General features: G+C 32.3%; 1 protein-coding gene across 8 annotated transcripts in view; it reads right to left on the reverse strand.

Moving 5' to 3' along the window:
* Positions 1–17,732, reverse strand: part of LOC118745010 (heterogeneous nuclear ribonucleoprotein L) — a 409,030-nt gene that overhangs the window by 10,195 nt on the left and 381,103 nt on the right. For 6 of the 8 annotated variants that reach the window (XM_036478507.1, XM_036478513.1, XM_036478512.1 and 3 more), the window contains one exon: positions 17,117–17,230. The exons of 1 other annotated variant lie outside the window; for it this stretch is intronic. In XM_036478507.1, coding sequence (XP_036334400.1) covers positions 17,117–17,230 — 114 coding nt within the window. The remainder of the gene's footprint in view (positions 1–17,116; positions 17,231–17,732) is intronic. One more of the 8 variants, XM_036478509.1, reaches the window with a different exon arrangement.

The raw sequence follows: 17,732 nt of genomic DNA on the forward strand, positions 1-17,732 counted from the left end.
TGTTGCACACCCGAAGAACAAGGCCTTTCATGTGACACCTCATTTTTAAAAATCGAACGAACGATACAGATTTTATGGCTTGGTGTTAAATATTTAACGCAACCCTCTGCGGCACAGAAATTTTGAATTCGTTTATCTAACATGTGGCAACTCCTTTCATGGAACTAAAGCTATGTTGCACACCCGAAGGACAAGGCCTTTCATGTGATACCTCATTTTTACAAATCGAACGTACGATACAGATTTTATGGCTTGGTGTTAAATATTTAACGCAACCATCTCCGAACTCGATTAAGAAGTTTCACTTCAAAAAGTTACAACATTGCAAAAAATAGTTTAATGGTTATTTTATGCGTAACTTTTGGTAAGTCTACCGCATAATTTAAATGTATTAACTGGCTGCACATATTGTACTTACCTCTACATAGTGTACTCAGAACAAAACAATTGAATACCGCTACTTTACAAGCCGGCAGAACAATATGCTACGCGGTTTGAACTCTGTACAGAACTGAGAACCATTTTTGCGTTGGAAAGAGGCACATGTTTACAAGTTTTAATACATTAAATCTCACTTTTAATGAAGTTTATAGCTCGCCAACTATTGTTGAAAACGGTGCAAAGTCCCAAGTACACCTAGATTGACCGTTTTTACCACTGTAAAACTATTCTTCCCAAGATCTGTGGCCATGTTCGAGTTGGCGACGGGTACTGAAGAAGATTGAATGACGAACGGTAGGAGCTTTTCGACGACAAGGACATACTTCATTAAGCTTATAAACAGTGTTGCCATTTTAGCCGTTCTCCGGCTAGATTTAGCCGGTTGCGATAGCAAACAGCCGGAGAAATTTCGATTTAGCCGGCAGCCGATTTGTTAGCCGTTTTGCAGAAAAAAATTAGCCGTTTTTAGCCGATTTTGCTATTTTCCTTGTTTTCTTAAATTTCAAATATGTATATATGTTTCCATTTTTGACTAAGCGACCCAAAATCTGTTAGAAATGGCTAATAGCCTTATGGTGGAGAAAATTTTCATGTCAGGCAGGGTTATATGAAATTGGGCCGATTTTGCTTATTTTTATTTTGAACGAAGAAGGGATTTTCTTCATAAAATGTTTGGTATAAATGTCTTAATTTTAAGTGTGAAGTTTTATTCGCAAACTTAGAAAATAAGAAATTGTATCACTGTTAAGACACTTGAGATGCATTTGTGTTTGGATATAGTGCCAACAAACCGAATAAATATTACATGTAGATATTGTCTTCCCAGATAGCGCATATTCGATTCTGCTTAAATTACAAAACATCATTTTTGCCCACTCCCAAAGGTTTAACGTAAGGAAAAATTTGATATTTTCAAGCACTATGTACACATATGTATTTTTTTAAACAAACTTTTTTGCTGAGAACTTATTTAAATTCCAAAAACCGAATGCCAACTTGAATTAAAGGAACCAACACTGAAGTGAGTCAAAATGAAAATAAAAGAGCACAAATTTCTATGCAAAGCAAAACTCTCTGGGAATCCTACGAGACAGCTGCCGGTCATATGACCGGTCATCTAAATGGGAAATCTGCAGTTTTTTAGCATCATATTTTACATCAGAATTGAAGAGATTTCTGAAAAATCTGACCAGTTCTTTTGTGTAACTGTGATTTTGCATCCCTTGTCAACATATGGCCTCGGTTGATGTTAACTAAACGTCGTTGTTTTACTGCCTTAAAATTGAAGGGAAATTTTTACAGCGTTTTTTATGTGTATTGGTTTCTATTTGAGTGTATTGAGAATCGGTCAGTCTGAAAAGGCCTTGTAGGGAAGACAATAGGTTTTTTCGTCGAAAATCCAGCGAGAATTATCACTCAAAATATCAGATAGTAAGAAAAAATGCTCCCAAATTCTCTCCCATGTAGAGAAACTTGCAATTTTCTGTACGAACGCAAATTTGCAAGCTTTTTTGCCAGCTAGTGTCCACGGTTGTATTTCAAACAAAAGAAATTTGTATAGAATTTTTAAAATTCTTTCAGAGGGGCAAAAAACAGGATCTTGTCAGCCCGACTTTCTTCAACATACGTTTCAATTTCTTTGTCGGGTTTACTATATCGACTCTGGTTGAGATTGCATTGCGATTAAGAATACAGTTTTGTTTTTTGCCGAGTACCTTTCAAATCATTGGAATTAACTAAATTAATTAAGTAAACAAGTATTAACTTAAATTTTTCATTTTAAAATAGATCCAGTTTGTAAATTTTTAAATTTAACGAACTTGTGTATTCAAATTATCGTCGAAAAAACTCCAACCATGTGCCACAATCATATGTTTTTCCTAATTGCAAATTCTTGCTGGCAAAATTTTTTCCGGCTCGAATTCGTAACTTCTCTCCAAGAAATAGTCTTTTTACTCATGATTTATTTAAATAAAACATGTGAAATTTAGTTGAAACATTTTAGCCGTTTTTAGCCGGTTTTATTTGCAAATTTAGCCGGTTCGCCCAAAAAGTTCTGGCAACACTGCTTATAAAACTATGATTGCACTGGCTAGGGCCTAGGGCGTGCCGTACGTATAAATGACGATGCTGCAGTTAAAAGATCTTTCGACTACGCACCCATGGGTGAACGACGAAGGCAAATGTGCCTATGAATACAATATAAAGAGTATGTGCAGAATTACTTGAACAAGAACATAATTCTACTTGAACTCCGTTAAAAAGCCTCCACCTCTGAAAAAATGCACATATGTACCTACTTTGACAGTTTCGAGCAATGAAAAACGCTACTAGGCTTTCAAGCTTAAGAAGGTGATGTATGATTTCCTCCAAAAGGACTTTTAATGAGTAAATTGTGAAATGTAAAGGAAATTAAAGTAGTTGTAGAGACGGTATAAGCTTTAGCTTACAACTGATTTAGTTGCAGCACAAATTCAAAATCTCGCCTGCCTCAAGGGCGTTAGATGACAGTGATAACACAGTTGTTACTTTGACATTATTTTGCTGTTTGCTTGCTTTGTCTACTCCCTTACGCTGCCATTCACATTTATATTGTTTTTGTAACTGTCACCGTTTACGAGTAATTAAATTCTGTGTGTGCTAAATCGTGCGAAAATGTCATAAAATGCACAGCGGAAAATAATTGTGTTAGCGATGATGATGTATTTAGGTGCTGATGATGAGAATGAGAATGAATGGTGCTGTTGCTGTCTTTTCTTGTAGGATAACAGCTGCTTTTGCTTCTGCTGCTTACGGCTTTTGTTTTTAACGCTCTTTGCTATATTTTAATGTCTCCGTATCTTATTGTTTTCATGCTTGCTGCTGCCCTTATTTTTGGTCCATTATTATTTTTTTCACTGACTATACTGCCTGACCGCCGTTTTCCACCCTTTTCAACATTTCTGCTGACATAATTGTGTTAATCTGCTTGACTGCTTTTTCAACGCTTCTCAATGCGTTGTAAAACATTTTTCTTTTGTTCCTATTAAATTCTTTACTCACATGGCTATTAACTTCTGATCTATGCCTTTGATGCATAAATACTTTGGCTATTTTTGTCGGCTATTTGGTAATTTGGATAATCTGCTTAAGCCTGGTTAGATGACTGGCCAATTATAAAACATAATCAATTCTTCGCTTCATTAATTTATTTTTATAGCCATTTTTTTTTTTTTTTTTAGATTTATTTATTCAAGTCTATGAAATACAGGTTTCTTACAGACTAAGAGCTATATGTCACAAACAACGTAAAAACTTAACAATATATTACAAAACTGTATTCAATATGTTAATAAGTTCATACTTAGATATTGAGAAATCAAACGAAACAGAGTTCGAGATCCTGCTAAGTTCATTGACAGCTCGAGCGATGGGAGCATTTCGAGCATAATCAGTTCTAAGAATTTGTTCATAGAAGGGTACAACAATACGCAGAGACCTCCGCGGGATGTTAAAATTAATCCGAGCGAGAAGAGATGTACAATCAATGTCACCACTAATAATATTGAAAAAGAAATGAAAGAATTACTCGCCTTGTCTCCAGCGTTTTCAAATTTATTAGAAGTAACCGCGAATTATAAGTAGGCATCGGCTCAGAGAAGTTTAATAAGCGTAGCGCAAACCTAAGAAATATTTTTTGGAACCTTTCAATTCTATTTACTGCGGAAATATGGTATGGTTTCCATATTATAGCACCATATTCCAAGTTTGATCGAACAAAGGCTGTATAAAGTAATTTAAGAGTATAAGGATCCGAAAATTTCGCACAATTACGCCTAATAAAGCCCAAAAGTGAGTACGCTTTAGCGATAATAAAGCTTATGTGGCTATTCATTGTCTTAAGAAAAGTTAAATATTTGTTTGTTATTTTCTTTGGTATAAATATAATCCTTGATTAACATAGAAGGGCGGTCTAAAAGTTGGCATTTATTAATCAAAGATGCATCGAACTAAGATGAAAATAAGTTTTTTTTTGGAAAATCGGCTTGACTGTTTGATTTTATGTACATAGGAGCCAATTTTGAATTTCTGGATTTTTTAAATAAATTTTTTTTGCCGTTTCAGAAATCATAATTATATACAGTGCCGGACAAAAGTATTGGCACAGAGAATTTTTCGCAATATCTGAAAAGTTTTTTATTCTAATTTGTTTTCGATAATTTTTTATAAATATATAGTTCGTCCTACACCAAAAAACATAAAAACTAAACCTCTAAATTTTGTGCAAAACTCAGGAAAATTAAATAAATTTGCATACTTATTCTAAGTATGCAGTTTTATAGCTCAACTAATTTTAGTATAACAAAGTGCAAGCTTGAAGGTGCTAAAAAAACGCATTGATTTTTGGCAATTTTTTTCAGTCAGGTTCTTCCGTTCGACAATTATTTTTTGTATGGAGAAAATGAGCAATACCTTCTACTAAAAAAATGTCCAAAAATCAACGCAATTTTTTAGATACTTCAAACTTGCACTTTGTTATACTAAAATTAGTTGGGCTATAAAACTACACACTTAGAATTTCTCTAAAAAATATGAATAAGAAGTTGGAAATTAGTATGCAAATTTATTGAATTTTCCTGAGTTTTGCACAAGGTTTAGAGATTTTGTTTTTATGTTTTTTGGTGAAGTACGGACTATATTTTTAGTAAAAAATATTGAAAATAAATTAGAATAAAAAACTTTGCATATATTGCGAAAAATTCTCTCTGCCAATACTTTTGTCCGGCACTGTATATAATATAATTTTTAATATGTGTCTGCTTTTTATTAAAAAGTGATACTCCATACTTATCTGTACTTATACATAATTCATTGTACTTTCTAGACAAATTCTACGTAAATAGAATACACCTCATCCATTCGAATGTCTAAAGATTAAACTTGCCAAATTAATTCGAGTAGAAAACAGTATAAAGCTGCGCTGATTTCGAGACATTCTACTAAAATTTATTGCTAAGTTACTCAAATAAATTACAGAAAAAGAGACAATTTAACAAACTATCAAAAAGGGCATCAATACACAAATACACATATAAAAATATGTATGTACATACATATGTATGCAAGTATGTATATAAACATATGAATCAAAAACTATAAAAGCTTCATGTGCTGTAAATTTATATTCGATAATAAATTTCAAAATCCTTATTATCCTCATGCGTTCGAACTCATCCCATTTGGTTATAAGATTATATCACTTTGTTATGAGCGTGTGCATGTGAGCCCAATCGCCTAGAACTATGCCTAAATCTCGATATAAGGACATAAAGCTTCTGACAGCAAGCCAACCAAATTTTGGGCAATGTAATCTCTTTACTTCAGAAATTTTCGGTAAAATAGCAGAAAAACAAAACAAAAACTAAAAAAAAAGCAACGGCATGAAATGGTAAACAAGACGCCAACAGTAAAGCGGAGCGCAAAAAAAAAAAATCATGGAACGTCAAATAAGACAAAAAGGCAAGTGAAATTCCCATTATACCAAATAAAGCATAAAGAGAAGTTAATTGTGCTGACGTTGACATGGATGGCACGCATGTACCCGTATATATATAGCTAAGCTATACTGCGTTTGTATTGGTATTGCTGCTTTATTTATAGCACACAGTGGAGTTGTATTGGAGCTGCTTTAGGGAAGCTGATAACCAGACCGGTAAACCAAGCGGATGGACGAATGGACGGATGGATGTTGTGGTTGAAATGGTAGCAACTGCCTGCCTATGTATGTGTGTTTAAGCCATTATGTGTGTGTGCCGAAAGGATAAATACTGAGCTGCGGTAGGTCAATTGATTAATGCTGATTGGCATTTCATGAGCGGCTGGCAGCAGCAGCAGCATTGTCTTGCTGCTATACAACAATGCCTATCTCACTTGAATATTCCAACGCATATTTGCATAAGTTCGCATGTACATATGTATGTACAGGGAGGAACAAAAGTATCGGCACAGTGAATTTTTCGCCATATATGCTAAGTTTTTTGTTCTAATTTATTTTCGATAATTTTTTATAAAAATATAGTTCATTTTACACCAGAAAACGTAATAATAACATCTCTAAACATTGTGCAAAACTCAGGAAAATTCTTTAAATTTGCACACTAATTTGCAACTTTTTATTCTGATTTAAAAAAAATTCAAAGTATGCAGTTTTATAGCCTATTCAAATTTAGTATAACAAAGTGCAAGTTTAAAGTTGCTAGAAAATCGCGTTGATTTTTGGCAATTTTTTTAGTGGAAGGTGTTGCTCATTTTCTCCATACAAAAAATAATTGTCGAATTACATTGTATGGAAGAACTTGCGTGAAAAAAATTACCAAAAATCAATGCGATTTTCCAGCGACTTCAAACTTACACTTTGTTACTAAATTTGAATGGGCTATAAAACTGCATACTTAGAATTTTTCTAAAAAATCGGAGTAAAAATTTGCAAATTAGTGTGCAAAGTTAATGAATTTTCCTGAGTTTTGCACAAAGTTTAGAGATTTTATTATTATGTTTTCTGGTGTAGAATGAACAATATTTTTATAAAAAGTTATCGAAAATAAATTAGAATAAAGAACTTTGCATATATTGCGAAAAATTCACTGTGCCAATACTTTTGTTCGGCACTGTATGTATATGGATAGCAGGGAAATGCCTGGTGGGGCAGTCAATAATGCTGAGCAACCGGTTTTGTATTCATATTGTTGCTGTTTTTGCCAATCATACATACATATGTAAACATTTTCGCACATTACTAGCGCGCCTGGAGTTAGGCAACGTTTTTTCCAGTCAAGCCGTTCATATTACTTCTATTTTTATCCTATTTGTCCTCTATATGTATGTTTGTACAGTTTGCTTGTATGGCATCATTCTTCACGCCTGTTGTGCTGCTCTCTAATTTTCACTAGTCATCTTCTATTTACATGAATATGTATGTATGTACATACGTACTGAGCACCGCCTTGGGAACAGCAACTAATGATGCATGCTTAGTGCCTCATCGATAGTCCCACCTGTAATTTAGCCTGAGAGGCCTGAGTTAGCAAATTTGCCACTCATTTATTATACACTCATACAGTCATATGCACACACATAGCCTCAGACAGCTTGTTTATGCCGTTGGAAAGGCTTGTGATTTGTGGCTTGGTGACTGGTTGATTGAGTAGCCATCAACATGTCAATATCTACGAATTTAGGGATAGGCCTGGATTTCGAGGGACGGGACAATGCATGCGAATTGTAATGAGAAAAAGTTGTAAATTTATAATAAGGATGGCAAGGGCAGTGCTTTTTTCGTCGAAGTAAAAAGTTGTGCTAATATTCGTGAGATCTTATTAATAACTTATCATGACCGATTGTTAATGAGGTTACGGATGATATGAAAAATTTATTAATTTATCTATAATTTTTTAATGATTCATTATGACAATTGTTAACACGGTTATCGACTATATAAAACATGGCTCAGTAGTAATTAATCTTAGCTAAAAACAATTATATGATAGCACAAGGTGACTGGAACTGAATTGTCGTAATACCAAGAATTTTAAAAAATAATTAAGACGCATGATATGTATGTTTAACCATTATAATATTCATATGATTACAACCCTAAGACTGCATCCAGACTGTGAATTCTCTAAATACGTATAAAGCTATCGATATTTGCCCAAAGCCCAAAATATCAAATTCATTGGTAGATAAACATTTTTACTAAGCAAATCTATGGTTCTATACTGCTTGCATATACTATTTATGTATAGCTTTGGATAATTCTAAATATCGATTATAGATTTTTTTCATGTATTGATATCAAGAACGAACGAATAAGAACTTTGCAAAAATATGTATGTATGTCGAGTATTTTACAAAACTGTATCGGTTGTTCAGTATTCGATAATTAATCGAAAATGCTTTTAAACGGAAGTACAGTGTGATAACTCATTAAAATTATAATATAATTGTATCTGAATTTAGTTTTAAAACAGGTGTTAACACTCTTAAAATACCTTAGAAAATTCTACTTGTTCCAATTACCTAACGCTTTTAATTCAAGTAGAATTTGATTTTTCAAACAGGTGGCAACCCTCCTTCATGTAGTTTAGAACTAAAACCCTTTTCAAACCCATTTCGATTGATACTCGTTTTGGACTAATTCATTTAAATTAATTGAATTTCATTTTTAATCGGGTGGCAACCCTTGTAAAACACTGAAATCTGAAGGTTTCTTAACGATCTTACGTTTGACACGCATATTTTAATTTTTCAGATAGCTTGCGAATAATTAGTTTAAATTTGATTTTTCAGCAGGTGGCAACCCTTTTCAAAATATTTTCAAATAAATAATTCACTTAATTCAAGTTGGGTTTGATTTTTCAAAAGGGAACAGCCCTCATCCATGAGTATGGAATTGATTTTATATACATATGTATGTACATATGTATCTCCATACCAAGTTCCAGTACTCTATCACCAATATTTCCTGCGATATGCAGTACGAAAAAATTCCGTTTGTATGGGAAATGCCAGGCCCCCTATCTAATTACGATTAAATCTATCCTATAGTTAACAAACAAACTTACTTTCGGATTTATAATATTAAAAATTAAGGATTCATAATAATAATTTTATAAACATACTCATGTAGGTTCATTTTCATTAAAACTCTCGAATTCCATAATTTAAATTTGAATCCCTTTCAGCATTTCTTCCATACCAGTATTTTTCCACAAGTATATTTCATTCTCTCCATTTAATAATTTTAATTGGATCAATTTTAATGCTGAAGTGACACTTAAGTGTTGTGAAAGTTTATATTGAAACTTTCTTGCATAAAACGTATATTTATTACTTAGTTTTTGTCGCCAGAGTATAAGTTGTTAACATTTCTGCAAGCAAAGCGTAATATAGCGAGGTGGTAAGTTCTGTTGTTGCCGTGCTTGTGGTGCTAAGAGTTTTAAAATTTTCGTTTAATGTGGTATTTATTTGAATATTTTTAAATCATCGCAGGGGATAAAGAAACGGCAATGGTGACATAAGGCCGAAAATAGTAAACGATTGCACAGATCAGCCAAATTTATTTTCGATTTATATGTACATACATACATACATATATAAAAATATTAATATTATGAGAGTTGGACTGATTTGAAAATACATTGGGCTTTTAAAAGACTTTTATGGAAGTTGCATTAAAAGATCTTCACAAAATTTGGAAAAAATGCCATTATTTCCAAGACCCGCAAATAATGATTAATTTTAAAATTTCAACTCAAAGAATCAGGCTATAAGAGAAATGCTGCGTGCGTAAGGAGTAACCCAACATTAGACGGAGAGTTCATGAACAAAAAACTCACCATGCTTCAGATCGATTGAAATTTTTTGTGAGCTTAGCTTGTTAATATATAAATCGAGATCCGGAGGGCTGGCTACTGAACAGTGGTCTCGATCATGCGTTTTTGCTATTAAAAATGTCAATAAGAAAAGATTACTCAACATACTTCCGATGACTTGATGGTATATTAAAAATGTCAATAACGTCATTTCTGTGAGTGCGGGCGCCCGAGAGCAAACATACATATATCATTCATATGCCATGGCGTATGAGTTATCTATCAGCATCAGCATTATTATTTAGTCCGGTTGAAAGCGAGATTTCAAAACACTGTAATATTTTCTAATTAGAAAAAAATGCTTCGCTTACTAAAGTATGTTGAGTATGTAATCAAATGAGTGAAAAATTAAAAAAAAAATAATAATTTTTGTGTATGCAATTAAAAATATCCTGGCCAGAATTTTTTCGGCTAACCCGCTCGCGAAATATTTTCTAGCACCTTACAATATTATACAAAATTGTTTTCATCATTAAACAGGTGGGTGAAGGTCGTCCCTTATGCGGATCTCAGACTATTATCGCCCTGTCCTTTATTTTATTAGAAGCGCTTTTCATTTTGGGACGAAGTTTCAAGGGCCATTTATGTATGTACCTACGTTAGACTGCACCACCAAAAAAAGTTGCGCTGTTTTCACCGCGATAACAAAATGTATTATTTTTGAAGACTGCCACCAAAATTACTCGGAAAATATTTTATTATGATTCCGTTGATTTATTTTTTTTTTATTTGTATGCAGATTTCTTAAACTTAAACTATTTTATTATCTGAAGAAATTTCTTATCAAAAAACTATTTTTATTCATAAAAGACTCCATTTTTGGAGTTATTTTCAAATCGGTCCGACTCATGCAAATTTAATACTTTTCCGAAATATTCTGGCGAGTCTTAAAATATAATAGATTTTATAATTCCAATGGAAAAACAGTGTAGATATTTTTTTTTGTATTGGGAGTGATCTAGTCTAATGTACGTACATATGTACATGTGTATAAGTAAATGTAAGAAGAACCATCGATGAACCGTAAAGCACTTAAACGGATATTAAATGGCAACAAAGTTGCAGCTGCTTAGAGTCAAACAAACAACTATGTATGTACACGAATGTATACGAAGAAACTGATAATAACGCAATAAAAAGTACTCCAAAAACTGGATCTGCGTATTCTTATAAGAACATACATAAACATACATATGTATCTATATATACAAAAGTGTTGGCATAGAGAATTTTTCGCAATATATGCTAAGTTTTTTTATTCTAATTTATTTTCGATAATTTTTCATAAAAATATAGTTCGTACTTCACCAAAAAACATAAAAACAAAATTTCTAAATTTTGTGCAAAACTGAGCAACACCTTCCACTAAAAAAATTACCAAAAATCAACGGGATTTAAATACTTCAAACTTGCACTTTGTCATACTAAAATTGAATGGGCTATAAAACTGTATACTTAGAATTTTTACAAAAAATCCGAATAAAAAGGTGAAAATTAGTATGCAAATTTATTGAATTTTCCTGAGTTTTGCACAAAGTTTAGAGATTTTGTTTTTGAGTTTTTTTGGTGAAGTACGAAATATATTTTTATTAAAAATATTGAAAATAAATTAGAATATAAAACTTTGCATATATGTATTGTGAAAAATTCTCTGTGCCAATACCTTTGTCCGGCACTGTATGCACACAGAGAAAATGATACAGGTAAAACGCAAATTTTTAAAAGAAATTGTAAAATATTTTTTTTTTATATAATTTTACTTCATACAAAATAATAAACTCCAGTATTTGTATTTACGACTTTAAAACGAAACATTCGCAAAGCAAAAACGATTGATATAAAATATAAACTTTTTTAACCAAGGAGAACAAACGAAATTAAAGAAATAACGCCAAAAATGCCTATATTCAAAACTAAAATGAAGCATTTTAGAACATTGTCCCAAAGAATTGTAGTGCGACATAATTTATTTTCAGTCAATGAAGTATGAAAAATTTTTCAAACTAAAATGTTTTGCATTAGAATTTAAAAAGCTACCTAGCTATAATGAAAAACATTTCATATGTTTCCATCATTTGCCGGAAAATTATGTTCAGATAAATAAGTTAGTTCAATCTTCAGAAAAAGGCGATGAAGTATATACCAACAAAAACAAAACAATGGTGATACGGTCGACTTCTTTGACCGAAAAAGGCTTTGGTAAGAGTAACTTGCAAAAACAAATTCTTATGGGTTATTGAATAATAACTTAAAACTTTCTTATTTTAAATTACAGGATTTGAGAAGCGTGAAACAAAATTAGCAGGCCCAGCTTGGAAGTAAAGCAGAAACATCTGTATGTATGCATATGGTATAAGTAAAACATCTGTATGTCATTTATTAAATTTTGTAACTTATTTATAAGTACATATGTATCAAAATATTGTTGGCAATGTATATACCAAATGACTTGTTGTGATTTAATAAAAATAAAATTAATATTTTTAACGTGAAGAAAAAACCTTTTAGGATTTAATTTAACATGCGCATATTCAATTATCAAACGATCGTTTTTAAAAGCGATTTGAAAATGTGCGTATCAAAAACAAAAACATGAATTTTGGAAATCGAATCGAAAATTTACGTTCTCAAAATTTAAATAAATATCGTAGGTGCAGAACCTGGGTCAAAACGTTTTTAAATGTAAAACGTTACATGCGAATTTGAAAACGAAAGTTTCTCTGTGTATGTGTATGCATTTCTACGCTCTTATATTTACATAGTATGTGTGTACACATCTGCAGTTTACCTACCAGCATAAACAAATTATTCTATTCTCAGTTTGTTTACACAGCTCTTAGGGACCAACTTTATTTGAAACTTTCACACAAATGCATATAATCTATAGTATCCACCTCAATCAATATGCGTAGTGAGTATTACTTAGCTTGCTTGCTTGCGAACTTTTTATCGAAGTCCTAAGCTTGATAAGCAACACAATGAATGTATGTAAATATGAAAGCATATGGACACATTTCGAATGCAACTATATATAGTTAGACCGATTGTCCATACACAGAGTCAACGACGTCAAACTTACTTTATCTATTAGTTGCAACTAAACCAGTTAAATATTGGCAGGCAACAACATTGGTAAAGTGTACACATGCTACACGCACACAAACGTGCAAAGATCGAATAGGAAAACTACATATCTATCAACCTATCGATAGCAAACACAATGGCATGTACTAAATGCCATAGTAAATATGCAGTTTAATGGAAATAAATTGGAAAAATTGCACAGGTCATTTGCACTGGCATTTCAATAAAATACGAGCAAAATAAATAAGAAAAAGGACATATGCATAATACTACAGGTGCATAATACTACAAACATATATATGTGTGCACGCAAAAGCAAACACACTGCTATAGACGCGCTCTTTTATTTGTATTTGGAATACATACTAGCATTTGTTTGTTTGTGCATGAGTATTAGCTGTGCACATACACTATTATTTGCACCTCACTCAAATGCACTATATGTATATTTCACAAGCTTGCTGCATGCCTGCCTCGGCACAAGCTTTTTAATATGCAGCGCATTTTGCTCAGAAAGTGTATAAATTTGCATTTTTCATTGCATTGCATGCTGGTTCTTTTTATTGAAAATTAAAATCTGTTTCGGAATGAATTTCACAGAAATTCGGCAGTCTTTGGCATTGCGTGTAGTAAATACATACATACATATGTACAATTGTATGTATGCATTCGAAGAAATTTTTACAATTAATCTGTCGAAATGAATTTAAAACATTCGTTGTCAGTGATAAAAATTTATGACTAGCAAAATGTTTGCCTAGGAAATATAGTTAGATTATTTGCAATAAAATATTGATGAAAAAGAGTTGAAAAGATGAAATCTATAAATCGAGCGTTTTGAAAGACTTTTAACAAGAACCAATTTGAAGTTAATGAACGCTGAAGTATAAAGAGCATTTAAAACCTTCATATATTACAAGTATGCTGTTCTTTAATCGACTTAACAATTGCAAAAGCCTTATATATGTAAAGCAAAATGCAGTCCGTCCTTTCGTAACCATTGAAGATGCATCTGCCGTTATAAAAAATGTTGATACCATCATTCTGGAGCAGTGATTTTCGTTTTATAACAACATATCGTCGTTGCATACGAAGAAAAACGCACGAGTATTTTGACGGCGATAAAGGACGGGTAAAAGACGACGAAAGACGCGCGATAAAAATAGGAGTGGCCCGAGCGAATATTGAAACAAATCATCATTACATCACAAATTCGAGGAACAGCTCTGCCAAGCACTTTGCAAAGGTGTGAGTCGCAAAATATTACATTACATTAGGTTCTTTCCCGTACAGCCCGGAACGGATCCGGTATTTAGAGAGCGAAAAATTTGCTCTAAAAAATGGGAACAATATCGAGAAGTACGGGAACGCATCTCAGCTGCCGATTCAAAAAGGCCCTATCTCAGCACATTGTCAATATATTTTCAAGCGAGAGCGGGCGTTTATGCGTTTATGTTACCGAATTCGGAGATAGGGTGTTCTTCAACAAAATTCAGAGGTGTTTTTCAATAAATTGTGAAATAGGGCATTCTGAAAAGTTTTTTGAGATAGGGCACTTTCGAAGTGGCTGCCGACCTATGTAGGTCGGTCTTCCATTCAGCAGTCGATATATAAGTTGGCAGATGTAGGGGAATCAACAGTACATAAACAAGTAGTAACAAAAATCCGCACAGACTTTTGATTTGACCCAAAATTTGTATGTATATTACATACACATTAGATTGTCCCAAAACACGAAAGTTCTTTTTTGTAATTTTTGGGTTGTCTTTGGGTTGTTGGCGTGTTTTGTTAATTTGGTTATTTTTCTTCGGTATAATACGGTATTACTATACTCCCTGCTGTATTACGGCATAATATTTAGTAAAACTGCATTTTTGGTTTTTTTATCAGGTACTCAGGATTTTTTCCAAAGGACCATATATTATAATATATATTTTCAAAAGGTTACACAATATATGGATATATGGTTATCAATTGAAAGAAGAATTCAAAACAAAATAAACTGTAAATTTGTTTTCAATTGTCCTTTTGGCACATGTCAAAAATGGCCTTTAAAAATATTATCCTTCAAGATTTTTAATTTTGAATGCATTTTAAAGAATCTTGTTTCAGTTATATAAGTTAATTATATAAGGATATAACAGGTAAGAAGTTTCAAAGGATATTCTTCAAAAAAAATTCAATCATGCCAACATATTAAACATTTTGAGATGGAGATTTACAAGAAATGCGTTCTAATATGGTAAACATATGGAATTCCCGCATTTCCCTAGTCTTCAATGACGATTTGGTAGTCTTGATTCAAGTTAACTAATGGCCTTCTTCACAAACGATAAAGTAGGCTTAATAACTTTATAAAATGACGTTTTCATAATAATAGTTTGGCGCTTACACATATGTTAGTGTTTGGCCGAGCTTCTCCCCCGATTTGTGGCGTGCGCCTTGATGTTGTCACACAAAGCGGAGGGATCTACAGTTTAACGCCGACTCCGATTGGCGATTGTATTTTTATGAGAAGCTATTTTTCAGGCAGAAATACACTCGGATGTTTGCCATTGCCTGCCGAGGGGCGATGTTGCTTTGACCAGGGCTTGAACCCAGGCGTTGCGGAGTGGAAGCGCGCACTGCTTACCACTACACCACAGCGGCCGACGGCGTTTTCATACATTTTCAATTTATAGAACTTTTTGAAAGCTACTTAATTTTTTATGAATACGGCTAAAAATTTTTAACTAAAAGTCGGAACGGGTTATCGTTCTCCTAAGGTCATAAGACTTCATATAGATATATGAAATTTAGGCTAAAAGGCACAAACACAGGGGGTATGCATATGAAAATTTGGAAAAAAAAAACAATATATTCTAGGGACAGTCTAATGTACATATACCACCGTGCGACACTAAATTTCACACACAAAAAATGAATATATTCGCGAAAATATGGGAAAATATTGTAAAACTGCGTACCTAGTTTTTCTCACCGACGTCAGAATTTTTTCTTAAAGGACTTTAAAGTTCAAAAAATTATTTTAAAAATTCAGTGCAACAAAAAACTACAAAAAGGTATCATATAAAAGAATTTTTTTTTTTGGTGCGTAAGGACGATTGGTTATGGAAAATTTCCTTTACAAATTTTTGTTCTTAAATATCCTTGAAAATTCGCAATATTTATTTTTGAAAAATGTATTGTTTGAGGACTAATATACATATGACCTCATCATCGAAGTTAGTCCAGCAAACGTTATTAACTTAAAAAGATAAAATTAATTAAAAGCGCATTTTCAATACTCATTCGTCCTGGTAAACCGAAAAGTTTTATTGTTTTTAAATTCTATAGAATTTTCTCTCTCATTTGGTAACCATATTGTTATTCTACATTGCACATTTTTTTAAAATATTTTTTTGAACTAATCATACCTTTCAATTTCAAAGTCCTTAAAAAAAATCTTGACTCCAGAGTGAAAAACTAAAAACGCAGTTTTACTATATTTGGCCCATAGTTTCTAGAGTATATCGATTCTTTCGTGTGTTTTGAATTTCTTTTTGTTTTTGTCGCACGGTGTAAAAATACATGTGATTTCAAAAAAATATAGATTCAGTACCGAACTTGTTATGAAATACCACAATAGCACACTACAAAAAATAAAAACAATAAAACATTTGCATAACTATCGCCGTTGCATAAATTTTTTATTGAACGTTTCATTAATAAATTCAGTGACAATAAATACCTAAGGGACCTTTTGACGCATAGCTTTTGATTTAAGCATCAAATAAGATAATCAACGCTGTTGAAGTATTTACAATGAATTGCTGTTTAAATTAAAAAAAAATTATATTTGCGAGTATGCGAGTATTGTATAATGAATGAATGCTAGGTGGTATTTACGAAAAAATTAGTTAATTATGAATGTAGTCATTGCAATAATAATAAATGATTCTTTCACAAGCACTTTTCGATTTTCAATGAATAATTTCATGTGAATAAATGTGCTTTATAACAGAGTTAGGTTTTTGCTATATACATATGTATTATTCTTATTTTCCTCTCATCCAACGCAATCACTTACAATTTATGGTAAATGTTCATTATACATATGCCCCAATTTATTTTATTTATATGCTGTAAAGTAAAATAAATTGTTGTGGCTAAAGTGGTTTTTAAATTTTCTGACTTACCCTTGCAACATTGCCGTATAAGCAGACCAAATTGAATAATTTATCTGTATTCGATGTGTCGTGATCCAAACCATAAACCATCATGACAGCACCCTGGAGAGAAGGTATAATTTCCTAAAGTTAAAATCCATAAATGTATATAAACTACAAACGGCCAACGGGTTTTATTTTCAAATTGATTAATTAATTAGTTAATTAATTGCAAATATTGTGAAGAAGAAATGAAAGAGTATATTAAAATATGCAATGGTATATGTATATGCGTTTGTATGTACGATTGAATACGAATAAATACGTATAAAAAGTACTGTGATGCTAGTAAATACATACATATGCATATAGTATGAAGAAAGTATTGCAAGCGAGCGTAAGCATAAGGGTGTAATTATGTTGTATATTTAGGTCCACGCATATCGTCGTTTAAAGTACAACACCGCGTATCAACAAAAAGCAAAATCGCGTATCAAGATAATGCAAAACCGCGAATGTGAGGTTGCATAAATAATTTTCTAGAGAGTAAAAACACTCATATTTCAAAATGGTTCTCTTTTTTATAAAGCAATCGCATTTCTGACTAGTATATTTCAGGACGAATGGATGAGGATTGAGCCAAGAG

The sequence above is a fragment of the Rhagoletis pomonella genome, unplaced genomic scaffold, assembly GCF_013731165.1.
Source record: "Rhagoletis pomonella isolate Grant_MI unplaced genomic scaffold, Rhpom_1.0 Rhpom_scaffold_00008, whole genome shotgun sequence".
Lineage (NCBI taxonomy): Eukaryota > Metazoa > Arthropoda > Insecta > Diptera > Tephritidae > Rhagoletis > Rhagoletis pomonella.